This window comes from Bipolaris maydis (genome assembly GCF_028858645.1).
Source record: "Bipolaris maydis strain C4 unplaced genomic scaffold PSV08scaffold_2, whole genome shotgun sequence".
Lineage (NCBI taxonomy): Eukaryota > Fungi > Ascomycota > Dothideomycetes > Pleosporales > Pleosporaceae > Bipolaris > Bipolaris maydis.
In genome coordinates, this window is record NW_027093858.1 from 2990121 (window position 1) to 3004066 (window position 13946).

The following is a 13946-nucleotide window of genomic DNA, read 5'->3' on the forward strand; positions in this document are numbered from 1 at the left end:
CTCTGTTACACGACAGCCTTTTCATTTCAGTACCTCTCAATTATGGCAATATCCATGGCAATCCAGGAACAGACTTCCATGCGACTTTGCAAATCTGCCATGTTTCTTCCACCCTGTCCATGTGCTCCCGGCTCGGACATGCACCACTTACGCACAATATTTAGGCGGATAGACGGCGTCATTGATCACTCAAAATGGCAAGGTTCACCGGCTGCATTACACTTCCCATAGTCTCCACCAGGCGCATAGCTTCTCAACGGTGTAAACAAATGCTCCGGTTCGGCTTTCGGCCAGTGCGGCCAGCAGACGGCAAGCCACCTGGAGCTCTGAAATAGAGTTGTATGCCCTGCTTCAGGCTTGAGCAGCTTTTTTTGTTCATATTCCTCGTACCGTTTCCTTCTCGCGTCTTTACGATACCATTGTAGCGTTGCTTTTCGGCCTTTTCACATATTAGTTGCAACTCGATTGGCTATCATATGAGCGATAACGTGACCCCGCACGCTCATCACCAACGCATCACAGCGGGGCCTGTATGTTGGTCAGGCGCTTAAAGGAACCAATCGTCGTATTCCTCACTATAGACGCACACCTGAGTATTTGAATCTGCAGTCCCATTGGAACTTCTTTGCGCGGCAAAATAATCCGAAAAGATGGCGATATACAGTTCAGTAACAGGTGCTGTGTCTTCAATCCTAAGTCCGGTCACGTCGCAAGGTTGGGGACCATTGGTCAGCCTGTGCAAAAATGGAACCCTTTCACAATTCCAGAATCTGAAGCATGGTAAGCTTGTGGTATTCGAAGGCGGCTCCAGCAAATCCTCGGTAGCGTTTGGTTCGGACAAGGAAGGCCTTCCAATTGCTTTCCTGGATGTACGCGACGAGAAGTTCTGGGTGCGAATTGCACTTTTTGCAGACATGGTAGGCATCTCAATGAATTTCGGAGGGGTCAATCGACCGAATGCTTACAAAAGAAAACAGGGCTTTGCAGAGAGCTACATGCTGGGGGAGGTCTCAACACCGGATCTTACTAAGTTCTTCGAGGTGAGCTTCTGAAGCTGAGGACTGCTCGATTTGCAGAGAAACTTACGTGTACAGCTCTTCATCTTAAACCGCAACTACCTCTCCAACGGCTCAACTTTCACCTCTGCAATCTCCACTGGCCTTGCTGGTTTACTAAGAGGCAGCAACAACCTCAGAAATGCTCGCCTCAACATCTCCGCACACTATGATATTTCAAACGAGATGTTCGCTGCATTCCTCTCGCAAGACATGACCTATTCGTGCCCTATATGGCTTCCAAAATCGAACCCACTCTCAGCGAACGAAAGCCTCTACGAGGCGCAAATGCGAAAGCTCGACCGCTTCATTGATAACACACACATCAGGGGAACAGATCACGTTCTGGAGATTGGTACAGGATGGGGAAGCTTTGCCATGCGGGCTGTCGAGCGGACAGGCTGCAGGGTGACTTCTCTCACTCTTTCCATTGAGCAAAAGGAATTGGCAGAGGAGCGCATAAGAGCAGCAGGCATGTCTGACAAGATCTCGGTACTTCTGTGCGACTACCGCAGTCTGCAAGTCCCGGAAACAGGACCCTTTGACAAGGTCGTGTCAATTGAGATGCTGGAGGCTGTCGGCAAAGAATACCTCGTCACGTACTTCAAGTGCATCGACAAGCTGCTCAAGAAGGAAGGAGGTATCGCCTGCTTCCAATGCATCACCATGCCCGATGCTAGATACGAAGCCTATGCCAAATCAGACGACTTCATCCGCCGCTACATTTTCCCCGGCGGCCATCTCCCCGCCGTCTCAGAGCTCGTAGCATCAATTAACACGGGATCAGAGGGCTCTCTCATTGTCGACAGCATCGAAAACATTGGGCCCCACTACGCCAAGGCTCTGCGGCTGTGGCGCGAAAAGTTCCTGGACTCCTGGGGATCCACCATCAAGCCGCAGCTCATCAAGGAAAAGAGTAGCGAGGGCATGGACGACGAGGGCGCCGAGATTTTCAAGCGCAAATGGGATTATTACTTTAGATACTCCGAGGCCGGCTTCTCCACCCGGACACTCGGAGATGTCATCATCACTGTCAGCCGGGAAGGCGCCATGCAAATGATGGAGGAAGTGCCATTGTGAAATATTGTAGCAAAAAAAAAAGGCTACGTTGATTCGGTTATTACTGTTGTACATGGGAGAATATAGGTGTATATACCCTTTTTCTGTTTGAAATGATTGCACCATACATTATTCCGTCTTTCTCTGTGTGCGCAATTTGCTTTTTCCCCCTCACACTGTCCCGTACCCGTGATCAAACTCCGGTAACTCAGCCTGGTACTCCATAGCTAATATGCTCGAATCCAGTAGCTCTTCCACTGACGCTCGTGCATCCTTTCCCCCATTATATTCTTTATCCGTACACCGCAATTCTCTACCCCTCTCCTCATCCTCCGTCGATCCCGTACTCCGCGTCCCCACCGCCAACGGCGGCCGGTACGCCTTGTACACGGCCAGCGGCGCAGGCGTAAGCGGCGGCGACGCTAGACCCGTTGCATCTCCCTCCCACAACATTCCCTGTCCTCGCTGCTCCGCCGGCTCGTCTTGCTCGTCTTCTGGCGGCGTGTACGGTCTTTGTGTGTTGATGTAGCCTGGGATTAGACTTGCGGGTAGTGTGTTTCTCTTGGTTGAAGATGGGGACGCGGCGTGGATGTTGATGCTGAGGGGATGCGAAAGCGTGGCCCGGGGTGTCATGGCGGATTCGATGTCTGCGGTTAGGGAGGTGATGATGTCTTCGTCTTCATTGTCGTCGTGGTCGTTTGAGGAGGAGGGGCTACGGGGTGGGAGAGAATCGAGTTCGTAGATTGGATTGGGTGGTGAGTCGGTCTTGTGCGAGGATGTTGGTGGGGATGGGAGAGCAGAGGTTGGGGGTGGAGAGGAGGGTTGGTATAGGCCGTTTGGACCGACTACTTGGAGTCTTTTTTGTTTCTGTTCTGGGTATTCTTCGTGTGGTTCGGTGGGTCCTTGGGGGTCTTTGAGTTGTATGGGGGTTGCGGACATTTCAAAGGCCGCTGAATGGCGTTTGGGATGTTTTTGAGGCAAGGGAATAGGGTCAGAAGTGTGTGTTTGTTCAGGAACATATGATCCACGTGATACTGCGCGTTGGGCGCCGGATCTTGTTAAAGAGCGTCTAGTTTGGATACTTGGAAGAGAATTGGGTATCGGGGAGATCTGAGTATTTGACTGGGATGGCCGAGGTGGAAGAGGTGGAATACTTTCCATTGGCGCTGAAGTTTTTCGGTATGTATACGAGGCCCCGAGTGATTCATTAGGTATTTTGAGACTTAGTTGAGGGCCACTGGACACGCGCCTAGTGTTGATAGTACTGATAGGACGATATCTTGATCTTGAATCTCCTACTGGCGGTGTTGCCTCCTGTAATCCCGGGGAATATGGAGGAGGATTTCCAAAAGACCCCATATTGAGAGTGTGTCTCAAAGGCCTCTCTCTGTCCATCTGCTGAAGGCCTTGGGAAATGTTTGGCGACGAGTGATTCGAGATAGCATGGGTATTTGGTATATCGGCGGTGGAACGCGATCGTGATGAGCCACTTTGAGGGAGTGAGAAATTCGTTGCGGTGGTAGCAGGTGGTGCTTGTCCGGTCAGTATTTGATAGCACCTGCGTTGTTGATCACAAGATAAGCCTGCGAAGAAGGGTGTGTTGAGAAAGTTTTGGTACGCTGCTTTCTGATCCAACTGATTCCGAACAGATTGAACCTGGCCTCCGTAGCGCTCGCACAGAAGCAGCAGGTTCTCCATAGGGTTCCAGCTCAAATCGCGCAGTTTGCAGAACTCAATAAGTGACTTGACCAGGTACAACATATTTAGACCTTTGAAAGTCCTAAGCATGCCTGCAGTATTGTTGCCCAACAGGACTATATTGTCTTTGAGAGTGCCACTGGGAGGTGTTCCGTATAAACCTCAAAAATGGTTAGTACAAAGCTACGTTTGGCTCAGAATTGAACTTACCTGATGGTAGCAAGTATACTTCGACTGCTGCAGAGCTTACGCATCCTATGTCATGGTACGCAGGCCCTGTTTGCACCAATATCTTCGATGGGGTTAACGGGTTGATGCTATCGGTCAATACAATACTGTCGTCGTCAGTGGATGTTACAAGGTAATTGGATCTAACATACCGTCGATCTGCGTCGAGCTTCTTCTTGATACGACTGGAGTCTTTGTGTTCATATGCAAAGTATAGGTCGGACACTGGGCGCCCACTCCCCAGGCAAAACATCTCGAACGCGCCCATGATACTGTAGGAGAGCTTCTTGGTCTCAAAGATTTGACGGACATGGCTTGCCGCTGCTACAACGTTTGTGTGAGGTGGCATTTTGTTTCCTCCTTGTTGAGGCTTGCTCTGGGAATGGTTTTCCATGGTGGGATGCCCTGCGATGCTGGTCATGATACGCATAGTGAAGTTGGGTGCTCGGCGCTAGCGACTAGATAACCATGGATCAGAGCTAGCTGAGCGGACAAGGCGAGGCGGTGGCAAGAGTTGATGATTAAGAGTATGGGTCTGCCAAGCACAAGTATGATCGCAACGTAGGATGATGTGTTGTTTGGGTGGCAGAGCTGTGCTTAAACCATGACAATCCCGTTACCCTGACGCGCAGGTGGATGAGCTCTCGTAAGCACGCGCGAAGGGTATGGCCGAGCGGGGCCCTCCTATCCGTCCTTGCAAAAGGTTATATCCACAATGCTGATGACGCACCCTTGCTATAGTACGCCGGGACATGACGGTTGGACGGTAGCAGCGTAGCCGTGAAAGGCTGAGCTGCACAGCTGAAAGCCACCCGGGCGGCTTGATGGGTTCCGGTCTCATAAGGAACGTGCAAGTTGTTTCGTATTTGCAGCAACAAGTCACAAGGCTAGTGATTGCTTGCTGTTGTGATTTTCGTAGGTTCTCGTCATCGAGGCTGAGTGGTTTATATTTAGCAACGGGTGGGTCGGCCAATTGTGGCTACCCAACGGATCCGCACTGCTCGTATACTAGGGAGTTTGAGACGGAACCCAGCCTATAACGGGCAACATGGAAGGCATGTGTTCTCGCTGCTATAAAAAGGTGTTTCGCCCTGTGCACAGTGCATGTTTACGAGGCCTTTTGTCGTACCAGACACTCACGTGACATCAAGCACAGGTCTCTCAGCAAGTAATAGCTTCAGTGTCGTGTTCTGTTAACGAAGATCGAATTTATTGCTACAAAATACCGCTATTCGAGTCGCCTGCACGCGTCGGGACAATATACGATGCTGCAGGCATAACTTTGATAAGGAAACGAAATAAGCCGAGATTGTGTACGCCACCGAAAAAGAAACGCCAGACAGCAGGGCCTCTGCTATCGAGATGTAACAAAGTGTGTTCTGTACTCAAATACCACCACCTATGTCCCGCAGTCAGCACTGTAGGGCGTTTATCAGCGCATGACAGGACCTACCGGATCGGTCAACGGAGACCGCAAAGTCACCATTGCTGCGAACTCTCTGTTTCTCTGCAAGCGTACGTGACTTGAGAGTGAAGTAGCCGCCTCCCAAGGAGATGATAGACAGCACCGCCATGCTGCGGGGTCTGGAAAGAGTGGCGGTGTCAGCTACAGAGTCGGTGGGAAAGGGGGCTCAGCTGAATAGCCCAATTGAGTGACTTACGTGAGAAGCCTGGTGTAAGTCATGGTGATGTTTCGAGTGACTGTTCCGCTATTGTTGGTATGCTGGATGAGAAGAAAGGATGAATGTTGGCTTCAAGGAGGAAAATGGTTGAGGAGCGGTCTGGTTCCAAGCGGTTCCGTCGTGTGATGCATTTCCCCTCTTGGTCTAACCTGTATGATGGTGACGCAGCTTCCCCAGATCGGCATCTCGACCCCGGCTCAGCTTGGACCCCCGAGATGGTATCCAATAAGCGCTCGTTGCCGCCGATACGCTACCGCCCGGCAGAAAAAGTTCAGTAGCTCCCAGGCGCGCGTCGCATTCACATTTACCGACTGCAATCATACACAAGAACTGCGCAATGCCTCTCCCCAAGCGACAGACATTGCCAAAGAAGGCTGGAAAGGCCGAAAGGTCAGAAAAGGCCAGTGTGTCTGCCAGTAAGCCATGCGACGCCATCTCGCACAATACTGGATAGCCCACTTACAATTCACAGGCGACTCGCGATTTGCAAATTTCCAGACCGACCCCAAGTTTCGACTGCCCTCCAAGAAGCACACCAAGACCAAGCTTGATCCACGATTCGCGCGCATAAAGAGCGACCCGGACTTTTACAACAAGGCCAAGGTCGACAAGTATGGCCGCAAGATATCCGAAGACGCAGGCAAGAAGGTTGTCGAGAGGCTGTACGAGATGGATAGTGATGGGGATGACGACGACCAAGACGATGAACCCGAGCGTCCTGCCGGTAAGAAGCGGGATCAGGCTGTTCTGAAGGAAATAAAGCGGGTTGAGCAGCAAGGCTTTGACCCAATTCGAGACGGTGGGCTTGAATCCTCGTCAGATGAAAGCTCTAGCGACGAAGAGGAAGAGGCAGACATCTACGAGCAGGCTGAACTTGCTGGCGAGGGCAACGAAGTTCCAACTGGTGACATCTCCGCACGTCTGGCTGCGGTCAACATGGACTGGGACAACATCCGCGCCATCGACATCATGGCTGTCGCAAACTCTTTCGTTCCAGCTGAAGGAAGAATCCTCAACGTGGTCATATACCCAAGCGAGTTTGGCATGGAGCGTCTGCAGCGAGAGGAGATCGAAGGTCCGCCCCGGGAGATCTTCGCCTCGACCGCGAACAAGGATAAGGACAATATCGGCATGTCCGACAATGATTCCGATGCCTCAGATACGGACGGTGAGGGCCAGTCAAATGCTGTCTTGCAAGAAGAAGAAACTGGCGAAGAGTTTGATTCGACCAAGCTGAGAGCCTACCAACTCGACCGACTACGATACTACTACGCTATCATCACATGCTCTTCTGCTAATGTTGCAAAGTCCATTTACGACAATCTCGATGGCAGGGAGTACCTAACAAGCGCAAACTTCTTCGACCTACGATTCGTTCCAGACGGTACCACGTTCGACCAAGATCCCCACGATGAATGCTCCAAGCTCCCCGATGGCTATAAGCCGAATGAGTTTTCGACAGACGCGCTCACCCACTCAAAGGTCAAGCTGACCTGGGATGCTGACGACGCCACGAGGAAGGAAGTACAAAAGCGTGCCTTTTCGCGCAAAGAAATCGACGAAAATGAACTGCAAGCGTACTTGGGCACTGATTCCTCATCCTCTGAAGATGAAGAAGAGGCTGCAAAGGCAGACAAGGCTGCAAGTCTCAGAGCAGCGTTAGGCCTTGAGGCACCCGGCAAGACCTCCAAAGCGAAGAAGAAAGCGTCCGCAAAGAATGACCGCGACTTTCCAAAGCCGGATAGTGAAATGCAAATTACTTTTACTGGAGGCCTGTCAAAGGAGAGCGGCAGTGGTGGTGTGTTTGAGAATGATATTCCTGTACAAGAGACGACCATGGAGAAGTACATACGGAAGGAGAGGGAGAGGAAAGCGAAGCGCAAAGAGAGGTGGGCTGCCAGGAAAGCTGGCAGAGATCCTGATGCTCCTGCCGAACAGGAAGCTACTAAGTCAGCGGATGCGGATGATGATGACCCATTCAACGATCCATTTTTTGCCTCTGATCCCGAAGAAGCAGCTAAGGCCTCAAAGCAAGAGGCTAAGAAAGCCAAGAAAGCCAAGAAGGCAGAGCAGGAGCTGCAAGACCAGGCAGCTGCAGCAGAACGTGCAAATCTGGAGCTGCTCATGGCTGATGAGGACGATTCCAAGATGCGCCACTTTGACATGAACGAAATTGTCAAGTCAGAGAAGGCTAAGAAGAAGGGAAAGAAGGCCAAGAAGAATGCTCCAGTGGTGGAAGACAACTTCAAGATCAATACTACTGATCCACGTTTCGCGAAGTTGTATGAGAGTCATGAGTTTGCCATTGATCCTACAAATCCTCGCTTCAAGGAAACTGCAGGTATGAAGGCGCTGTTAGAAGAAGGCCGCAAGAAACGAAAGCAAGGAAAAGACGATGATGAGCCAGAGGTGGAACGGGGTAGTAAAAAGTCAAAGCAAGATACGGTGGGTGGAGAGGAGGACATCAAGAAGTTAGCTGCCCGGGTCAAGGCAAAGAGCAAGCAGAAGTAAATATGTAGACTAGAGTTGCGTTTGATACCCGAAAATTCCGCTTGGATGTCCCCGAAAAATGCATGTTTTATGATTTGTTTTTAAATATTTGTTGGCGTTGAGCTAGGTAGCTTTCCGTGCATTTGGTGGCTACTGCCTCCACTCCTCTTGCCATGTGACACACTGAATGGTCGGCCTATTTTCTTACCTCCCTCAATTGCGCGTCAATTGAACATCCTCACTCGATGCCATCTCCCTCCCACCCACAGATCCGCTACCTGTCCCTTTTCCTATGAGCCCCTCGCCTCTCTCATCTTAATTCCTGCAAATCCTTCTCGAAGGCACACATGATGCACCTTGCAGAGCGACACTCGAGCCCCGAATCACAATCAGTTACTATTTTCAGTTCCACGGGTTCATTCCCAACATTTGATCTCCCAGTCACATTATGGCACCACCCTGGGTCACTTTCGATACCACTGAGTCTTTTGGTGGAGATTGTGGCAACGGAGCTGAGCCTGACATCGCTGGCATTAGTGTGAGTGGGTATGCCTACTATCTGTGGTCCAGCTTACAGAGTATTTGGCAGGTTGTCATTTCCTTTGTCATTGCGAGCTTCATGACTACGTTTGCCTCGATTCTTGCTATGCTTCTCGATCAAGCTTTCGATACCAAAGGCCAATTTACTGTCCACGCACCACTAAAATTTATTCGCGAACGTTTCTTAGAACACGAATGGAAAAAGCATTACGCATGGCGTCCTTTCCTGGATCCGCTGATCATAGGCCTGGGTGATCAGCAGCTCATCACAGGATACGCTGTATTGCTCAGTGGATGGATAAAGGTACGTTCTTACTCTCCTCTGGAATCTTTACACTAATGAAAATTTTCTAGGTGTCTGAGATGGCCTTCAAAGTTCAAGGCGCCCATTTTGTCCTAATCCTATACATCTGCGCTCTGTCGTCATCCTCTCACCTCGCTGCCCTCATAACACTACGCAAGTACTTTCAAAGGTACAGAATGATTGCAAAGATTCGCCTCATACTCGTCATCTGCTTCGCAATATTTCTTATGACTTCCATGATGGCTGCCATTGCCCTATCACCAACAATGGTTGTAGCTAGCAATGGCGTAAAGTTAATCAAGACCCGGGTTCAGCGTTTATCGTTACTGGTACCCTTTTTTCTCATAATCATTGGCTTCTCGACAGCGCTAGTATGTATCCTGTACAATCCAGAAGGTCTCGAAGTTGAGTCGCCACTATCTTCCTCAGAAAGCTCTTTCCAAGCTCTCATACGTCGCGTTACGGATAGAGAGTTATACACGAAGAGATTCGTGTTCCGAAAACTGTTTCCAGCTCGATTTGGCATACAGCTCATGTATTACATCTTTCTCAACCCAGCCATTGCATTTGTAGTCCAGATACTGCTGGCAATCCTTTCCGCAATCTTAGTCTTGACTCAAAAGTTTGCTGCTCCTGAGGATCCGGCAAGGTTTTGCGGTTTACATGACGATGAAGAAAATACATGGGGCTTCGGGCAGACATTGAGTGTGACTATGCTTCTGTTACCAACTATTGCAGCACTTCAAACATACTTGGAAGCAAGACAAGATATCAGCGAGGGGTTCAGGAGTACGAACGCTTGACGTGTCAAGGGCCGTCTCCGGTTAGTGCAGGGGCCATTTGATTGATCGTACACAAAAACTAGTCGACCAAATCGCTAAAGTCTTGCTTTCTCTTCTTTCTCCTTGTTCTCGAGGAACCTGGCAGCATACTCAATAGCCGCCTCGTATCCAAATACACCTAGCCCACAGATCACCGCCTCAGCCTTATCGCTCAGGTAACTATGATGTCTGAACGCTTCTCTTTTGTGAATGTTGCTGATATGAACCTCGACAAACGGTATATCCACACCGCTCAAAGCATCCCGCAGCGCCACGCTCGTGTGCGTGAAAGCTCCAGGGTTGATCACGATAAAGTCGACATTGCCACGCGCTTCATGTATACGGTCTACTAATACGCCTTCATGATTCGATTGGGAATGTGAGAATTGTATAGAGAGCTTGGTACATTGTTCTGTGGCGGAGGAGATTACGTCTGAGAGGGTGGTGGATCCGTAGATTGCGGGTTCGCGCGTGCCGAGAAGATTGAGATTTGGGCCGTTGATTAGGAGGATAGATTTTGTCTTTGACATGTTTTCAGATGTGCTTTTGGGTGTCACACTCAAGTGTTTGGAGTACTGTCAAGTAGAAGAGTTGTGGAAGACGCGTGTGTGGAGCATCTTGGTGTTTGTCTCCACAACGCTCATTCCGAGCCTTGGATCGATGTCGGAATCGGAAAAGGACTTACCCATAGGCCTACGATCGGCCTTCCTTCCCCAACTCCCAAACCAGGACACATGACGCCCCAATGCATAGGATCTGTGGGCCTTTCCACCGTGGTTAGCCGGTACGGCTTCAGACGGTAGGAAACTAGCGGCGCAATGGGTTGCAATGTATGCAGGCCACCGCAGCGCAATACCCTTTCGTCTTCCAAGAGTAGCTCTTACACATACACAAACGCACAATTACCATGGCTGAGCTCTCAAGAGAAGAGTTAGACGAGATCTATGCGTTCGCGGTGGATTTGGGGAAGAAGGCGGGGAAGATGCTCATGGACGCCGCCCAAGCAAGAATGAACAGCGACAACGCAACAACAGAAGAAAAACAACACGTACAAAAAGAGAACGCAGTAGACCTAGTAACCGAAACCGACGAAAACGTCGAAACCTTCATCAAGACGAAAATTCAAGAAAAATATCCCTCCCACAAGTACATTCCCACCTCCCCACTCTTCCCCTCGTCCACCTAACAATCCCCAGATTCATCGGCGAAGAAACCTACTCCAAAAACTCGTCGCGCAACTACCTTATCGACGCCTCTCCAACATGGTGTGTCGACCCTCTCGACGGAACCGTAAACTACATCCACCTCTTCCCCACCTTCTGCACCAGCATCGGCTTCATCCACAACAACAAGCCCCTCATCGGCGTCATCTGCGCCCCCTTTACCAACCAACTCTTCACCTCGTGCGCCGGCCGCGGCGCCTTCTTAAACGAAACCCAACGCCTCCCGCTCATCCAGAAACCCAGCATACCGCCCATGCCCGCCAATGCGCCCGCCGGCTGCGTCTTCGCGTGCGAATGGGGCAAGGACAGGCGCGATGTTCCCGACGGCAACATGCATCGTAAAGTTGAAAGTTTTCTCAACATGGCGGCGGAAATTGGCGGCAGAGGCGGCAAGGGCGGCATGGTACATGGCGTCAGGAGTTTGGGCAGTGCAACGCTGGATTTGGCCTATGTGGCTATGGGTGGGGCGGATATCTGGTGGGAAGGCGGGTGTTGGGAGTGGGATGTTGCGGCTGGAATTGCGATTTTACAGGAAGCTGGGGGATTGGTTACTACGGCGAATCCGCCTGAGGATTGGGCGAACGCGCCGATTGAGGAGGTGGGGTTGGGGAGTCGGTTGTATTTGGCTATTCGGTACGTTCTCCTTTTTTTTTTCTCTTCTCTCTTCTGATTCCTTTTGTCTTCTTTCGTTGGAGTGTGGAGAATGTGGCTAACGAGGAGATATCCAGACCTGCAGGACCGTCTGCGACAGAGACAGGACGGCAGAGTCAAGAAAGAACGGTGCGCGAGGTGTGGAGGCGGGTACGACATCTAGACTATTCCCGTCCAGGAGCATAGAACCTAGTCTTTAAGAAATCATGGCAAATTTATAGAATTATATATCAATCTTCGATTATTTCTTTCTTTTTTTTGCTCGTTCAAGTCATAGTATGTACATTTACAACCTCGCCTCACTCAACTTCCTCGCAATAGCCTCTTGCACCTTCTCCACTGGCAACTCCCTCACCTCCTTCGCCGTCCAATACCGATCCTGCTCCAATCCCTGATAAATCAGCGCCTCAGTCCCCAGTACAATCTGCCACCCCTCGTTCTTCCCTATCTCTGCAATCTCGGTCCATGTAGTAGGGTGGTAGCACATCTCCAGCAGCGCTCCTTTGTGCTCTTTTTGCAAAAAGCAATTGAGGATGTTCCGCGCCTCTATCTCCTGGGGTGTCACAGGCGAGAAGTTGGGGACGCAGGATACGATTGCGCCGACGCCGGGCAGCGATTGTGCTTGTGAGACTGTGGAGACATGGACGAGGGAGGAGCCGTAGCCGCGGGCGTTGCATTCGGAAATTACAGCCGAGACTTCTGCTGCGTCTCTGTTTACCTATTTTTTTGAATTTACGTTAGCATATAACTCGTTGCAAGATATTTTTTCTCCCATCACGGGGGGGGGGGGGGGGCGGCGGAAGTTAAAGGGAAATGAGGAAGAAAAACTTACAAGATAAATTGCACTGGCTTTCATCCATTTTCTCAGTGCGTAAACCGCACTTCGTGCTGCGCCACCGCCGCCAATGACGAGAGCGGGTCTGTTTTCGTACTTTGAGGCGTCGACGTTATAGGCGAAGGCGTCGCGGATGCCGATGACGTCTGTATTTGTGCCCATGTAGAGCCGTTTTCCTGTCGAGGGGTCTTCTTGGATGAAGAGGGTGTTTACGGCGCCGACGTCACGGCCTTCTTCTGTTAGGCCGTCGAGATGGGGGAGGATGGCGACTTTGTGGGGCATGGTTACGGATGCGCCTGTTGGAGAAGGTTAGGATTCTGGGGTTGGATATTGTTGGTTTGGGATGTTGGCTTCTTACCGTAGAATTGTGGGTGTTTGATTAGTTGGAGGAAGAGAGACATGTCTTTTGATTCTAGAGGGTATTGTGCCCATTTTAGACCTAGTCCATCGTATACAGTCTTGTGTAGCAGAGGCGACATTGAGTGTGCAATTGGGTGACCGAAGAGGTAGCCATGGCGCTCTGTTGGCGATACGTCTGGTATCAGGGTTTCTGTTGATTCGGTTGACATTGTTGACGACTGGAGTTGTGTGGTTGGGAAGTAGGGGTTTCGTGCTGAGTTACGGTAATCGTAGGTTATTGATTTCGGTAGGTTGCAGTCGAGCTGTTGTAGTATTATTAAAGTGGGGTGTAGGTAGATTATCAAGTCTGCTCAAGGTGCTGCTCTCAAGATGGATACTGCGTACACCTTCTCCACCAAAGGCTCCCCGGCTCGTACCATCCTGTCCGATGCCTAGTCCAACAAGCCAGGACTGGAGCGCTTGAGCCCCGGAAAAAGACATGCTGTATGTGGAGAAAGGCGCGTGCATGTTGTCAAGGTCCAAACTACGGACCGAAGTTCTGCTGGCGTCTGCGCGTAGTGTCCAATGAACAGAGCGACAACGGCCGCTAAACCTCGCGTATAAATGCAATTCCGGGCCCTGCATCACTACCAACCGCCTGGATAATACTAGCATTTCCGCATTCGGCATGAAAGGCGTGCAAGTTGCAGTCTTGGGACGCGATCCGACGCGCAGGCCTGCAAATGCACTTCCCCGCAATCGCTCGAGTCTTGGATCTGCTGGAAGAGAATCCGAAGATTCACCCGGGGCAGAATCTTACCATCACATTCCCGGTGAACCAGCGCCACGGCCAATCAAGCAACGTCAAATTCAGTTTGACATCCTTACAGCGCATACTCCATGCGGAGTCCGACACCTTCTCCACATTTTACTCCGCAAAAGAGCACGTTTTTCCTAGCCAGGGGTATATAGTATAGATGCAGGACGATCTCTACTTTATCAAAGCCATCTCCTTTTTCAT

General features: G+C 50.7%; 7 protein-coding genes across 7 annotated transcripts; 3 read left to right on the plus strand and 4 right to left on the minus strand.

Annotated features, from left to right (window-relative positions):
- The first annotated feature begins 428 nt into the window (after positions 1-428).
- On the plus strand, positions 429-2551 carry PSV08DRAFT_270021 (Mycolic acid cyclopropane synthetase-domain-containing protein). Its single transcript, XM_014224681.2, has 3 exons — positions 429-917; positions 978-1040; positions 1095-2551. The coding sequence occupies exons 1-3, from the start codon at positions 651-653 to the stop codon at positions 2133-2135; spliced, it is 1371 nt and encodes a 456-aa protein (XP_014080156.1). The 5' UTR covers positions 429-650; the 3' UTR covers positions 2136-2551.
- Positions 2286-4502, minus strand: PSV08DRAFT_384892 (uncharacterized protein; the record flags this gene model as incomplete). Its single annotated transcript, XM_014224682.2, has 3 exons — positions 4193-4502; positions 4023-4147; positions 2286-3973 (listed from the first exon to the last, which is right to left on the minus strand). The coding sequence occupies exons 1-3, from the start codon at positions 4468-4470 to the stop codon at positions 2286-2288; spliced, it is 2091 nt and encodes a 696-aa protein (XP_014080157.2). The 5' UTR covers positions 4471-4502.
- Positions 4503-5152: 650 nt separating this feature from the next.
- PSV08DRAFT_359404 (uncharacterized protein) lies at positions 5153-5789 on the minus strand. The gene is made up of 3 exons (XM_014224683.2): positions 5702-5789; positions 5494-5624; positions 5153-5439 (listed from the first exon to the last, which is right to left on the minus strand). Exons 1-3 carry the CDS (start codon positions 5722-5724, stop codon positions 5426-5428), a joined length of 168 nt encoding a protein of 55 aa, XP_014080158.1. The 5' UTR covers positions 5725-5789; the 3' UTR covers positions 5153-5425.
- A 242-nt stretch (positions 5790-6031) lies between these two features.
- PSV08DRAFT_407558 (pre-rrna-processing protein esf1) lies at positions 6032-9859 on the plus strand (the record flags this gene model as incomplete). Its single annotated transcript, XM_066093777.1, has 5 exons — positions 6032-6138; positions 6195-8206; positions 8697-8750; positions 8802-9056; positions 9107-9859. The coding sequence occupies exons 1-5, from the start codon at positions 6060-6062 to the stop codon at positions 9857-9859; spliced, it is 3153 nt and encodes a 1050-aa protein (XP_065949856.1). The 5' UTR covers positions 6032-6059.
- Positions 9860-9867: 8 nt separating this feature from the next.
- PSV08DRAFT_26672 (Dehydroquinase) lies at positions 9868-10470 on the minus strand. Its single transcript, XM_014224686.2, has one exon. It carries the CDS (start codon positions 10405-10407, stop codon positions 9934-9936), a length of 474 nt encoding a protein of 157 aa, XP_014080161.1. The 5' UTR covers positions 10408-10470; the 3' UTR covers positions 9868-9933.
- Positions 10471-10749: 279 nt separating this feature from the next.
- PSV08DRAFT_216650 (inositol monophosphatase) lies at positions 10750-12010 on the plus strand. The gene is made up of 3 exons (XM_014224687.2): positions 10750-11023; positions 11074-11733; positions 11829-12010. The coding sequence occupies exons 1-3, from the start codon at positions 10785-10787 to the stop codon at positions 11935-11937; spliced, it is 1008 nt and encodes a 335-aa protein (XP_014080162.1). The 5' UTR covers positions 10750-10784; the 3' UTR covers positions 11938-12010.
- PSV08DRAFT_216652 (uncharacterized protein) lies at positions 11971-13280 on the minus strand. Its single transcript, XM_014224688.1, has 3 exons — positions 12945-13280; positions 12584-12882; positions 11971-12469 (listed from the first exon to the last, which is right to left on the minus strand). The coding sequence occupies exons 1-3, from the start codon at positions 13153-13155 to the stop codon at positions 12038-12040; spliced, it is 942 nt and encodes a 313-aa protein (XP_014080163.1). The 5' UTR covers positions 13156-13280; the 3' UTR covers positions 11971-12037.
- Positions 13281-13946: the final 666 nt, after the last annotated feature.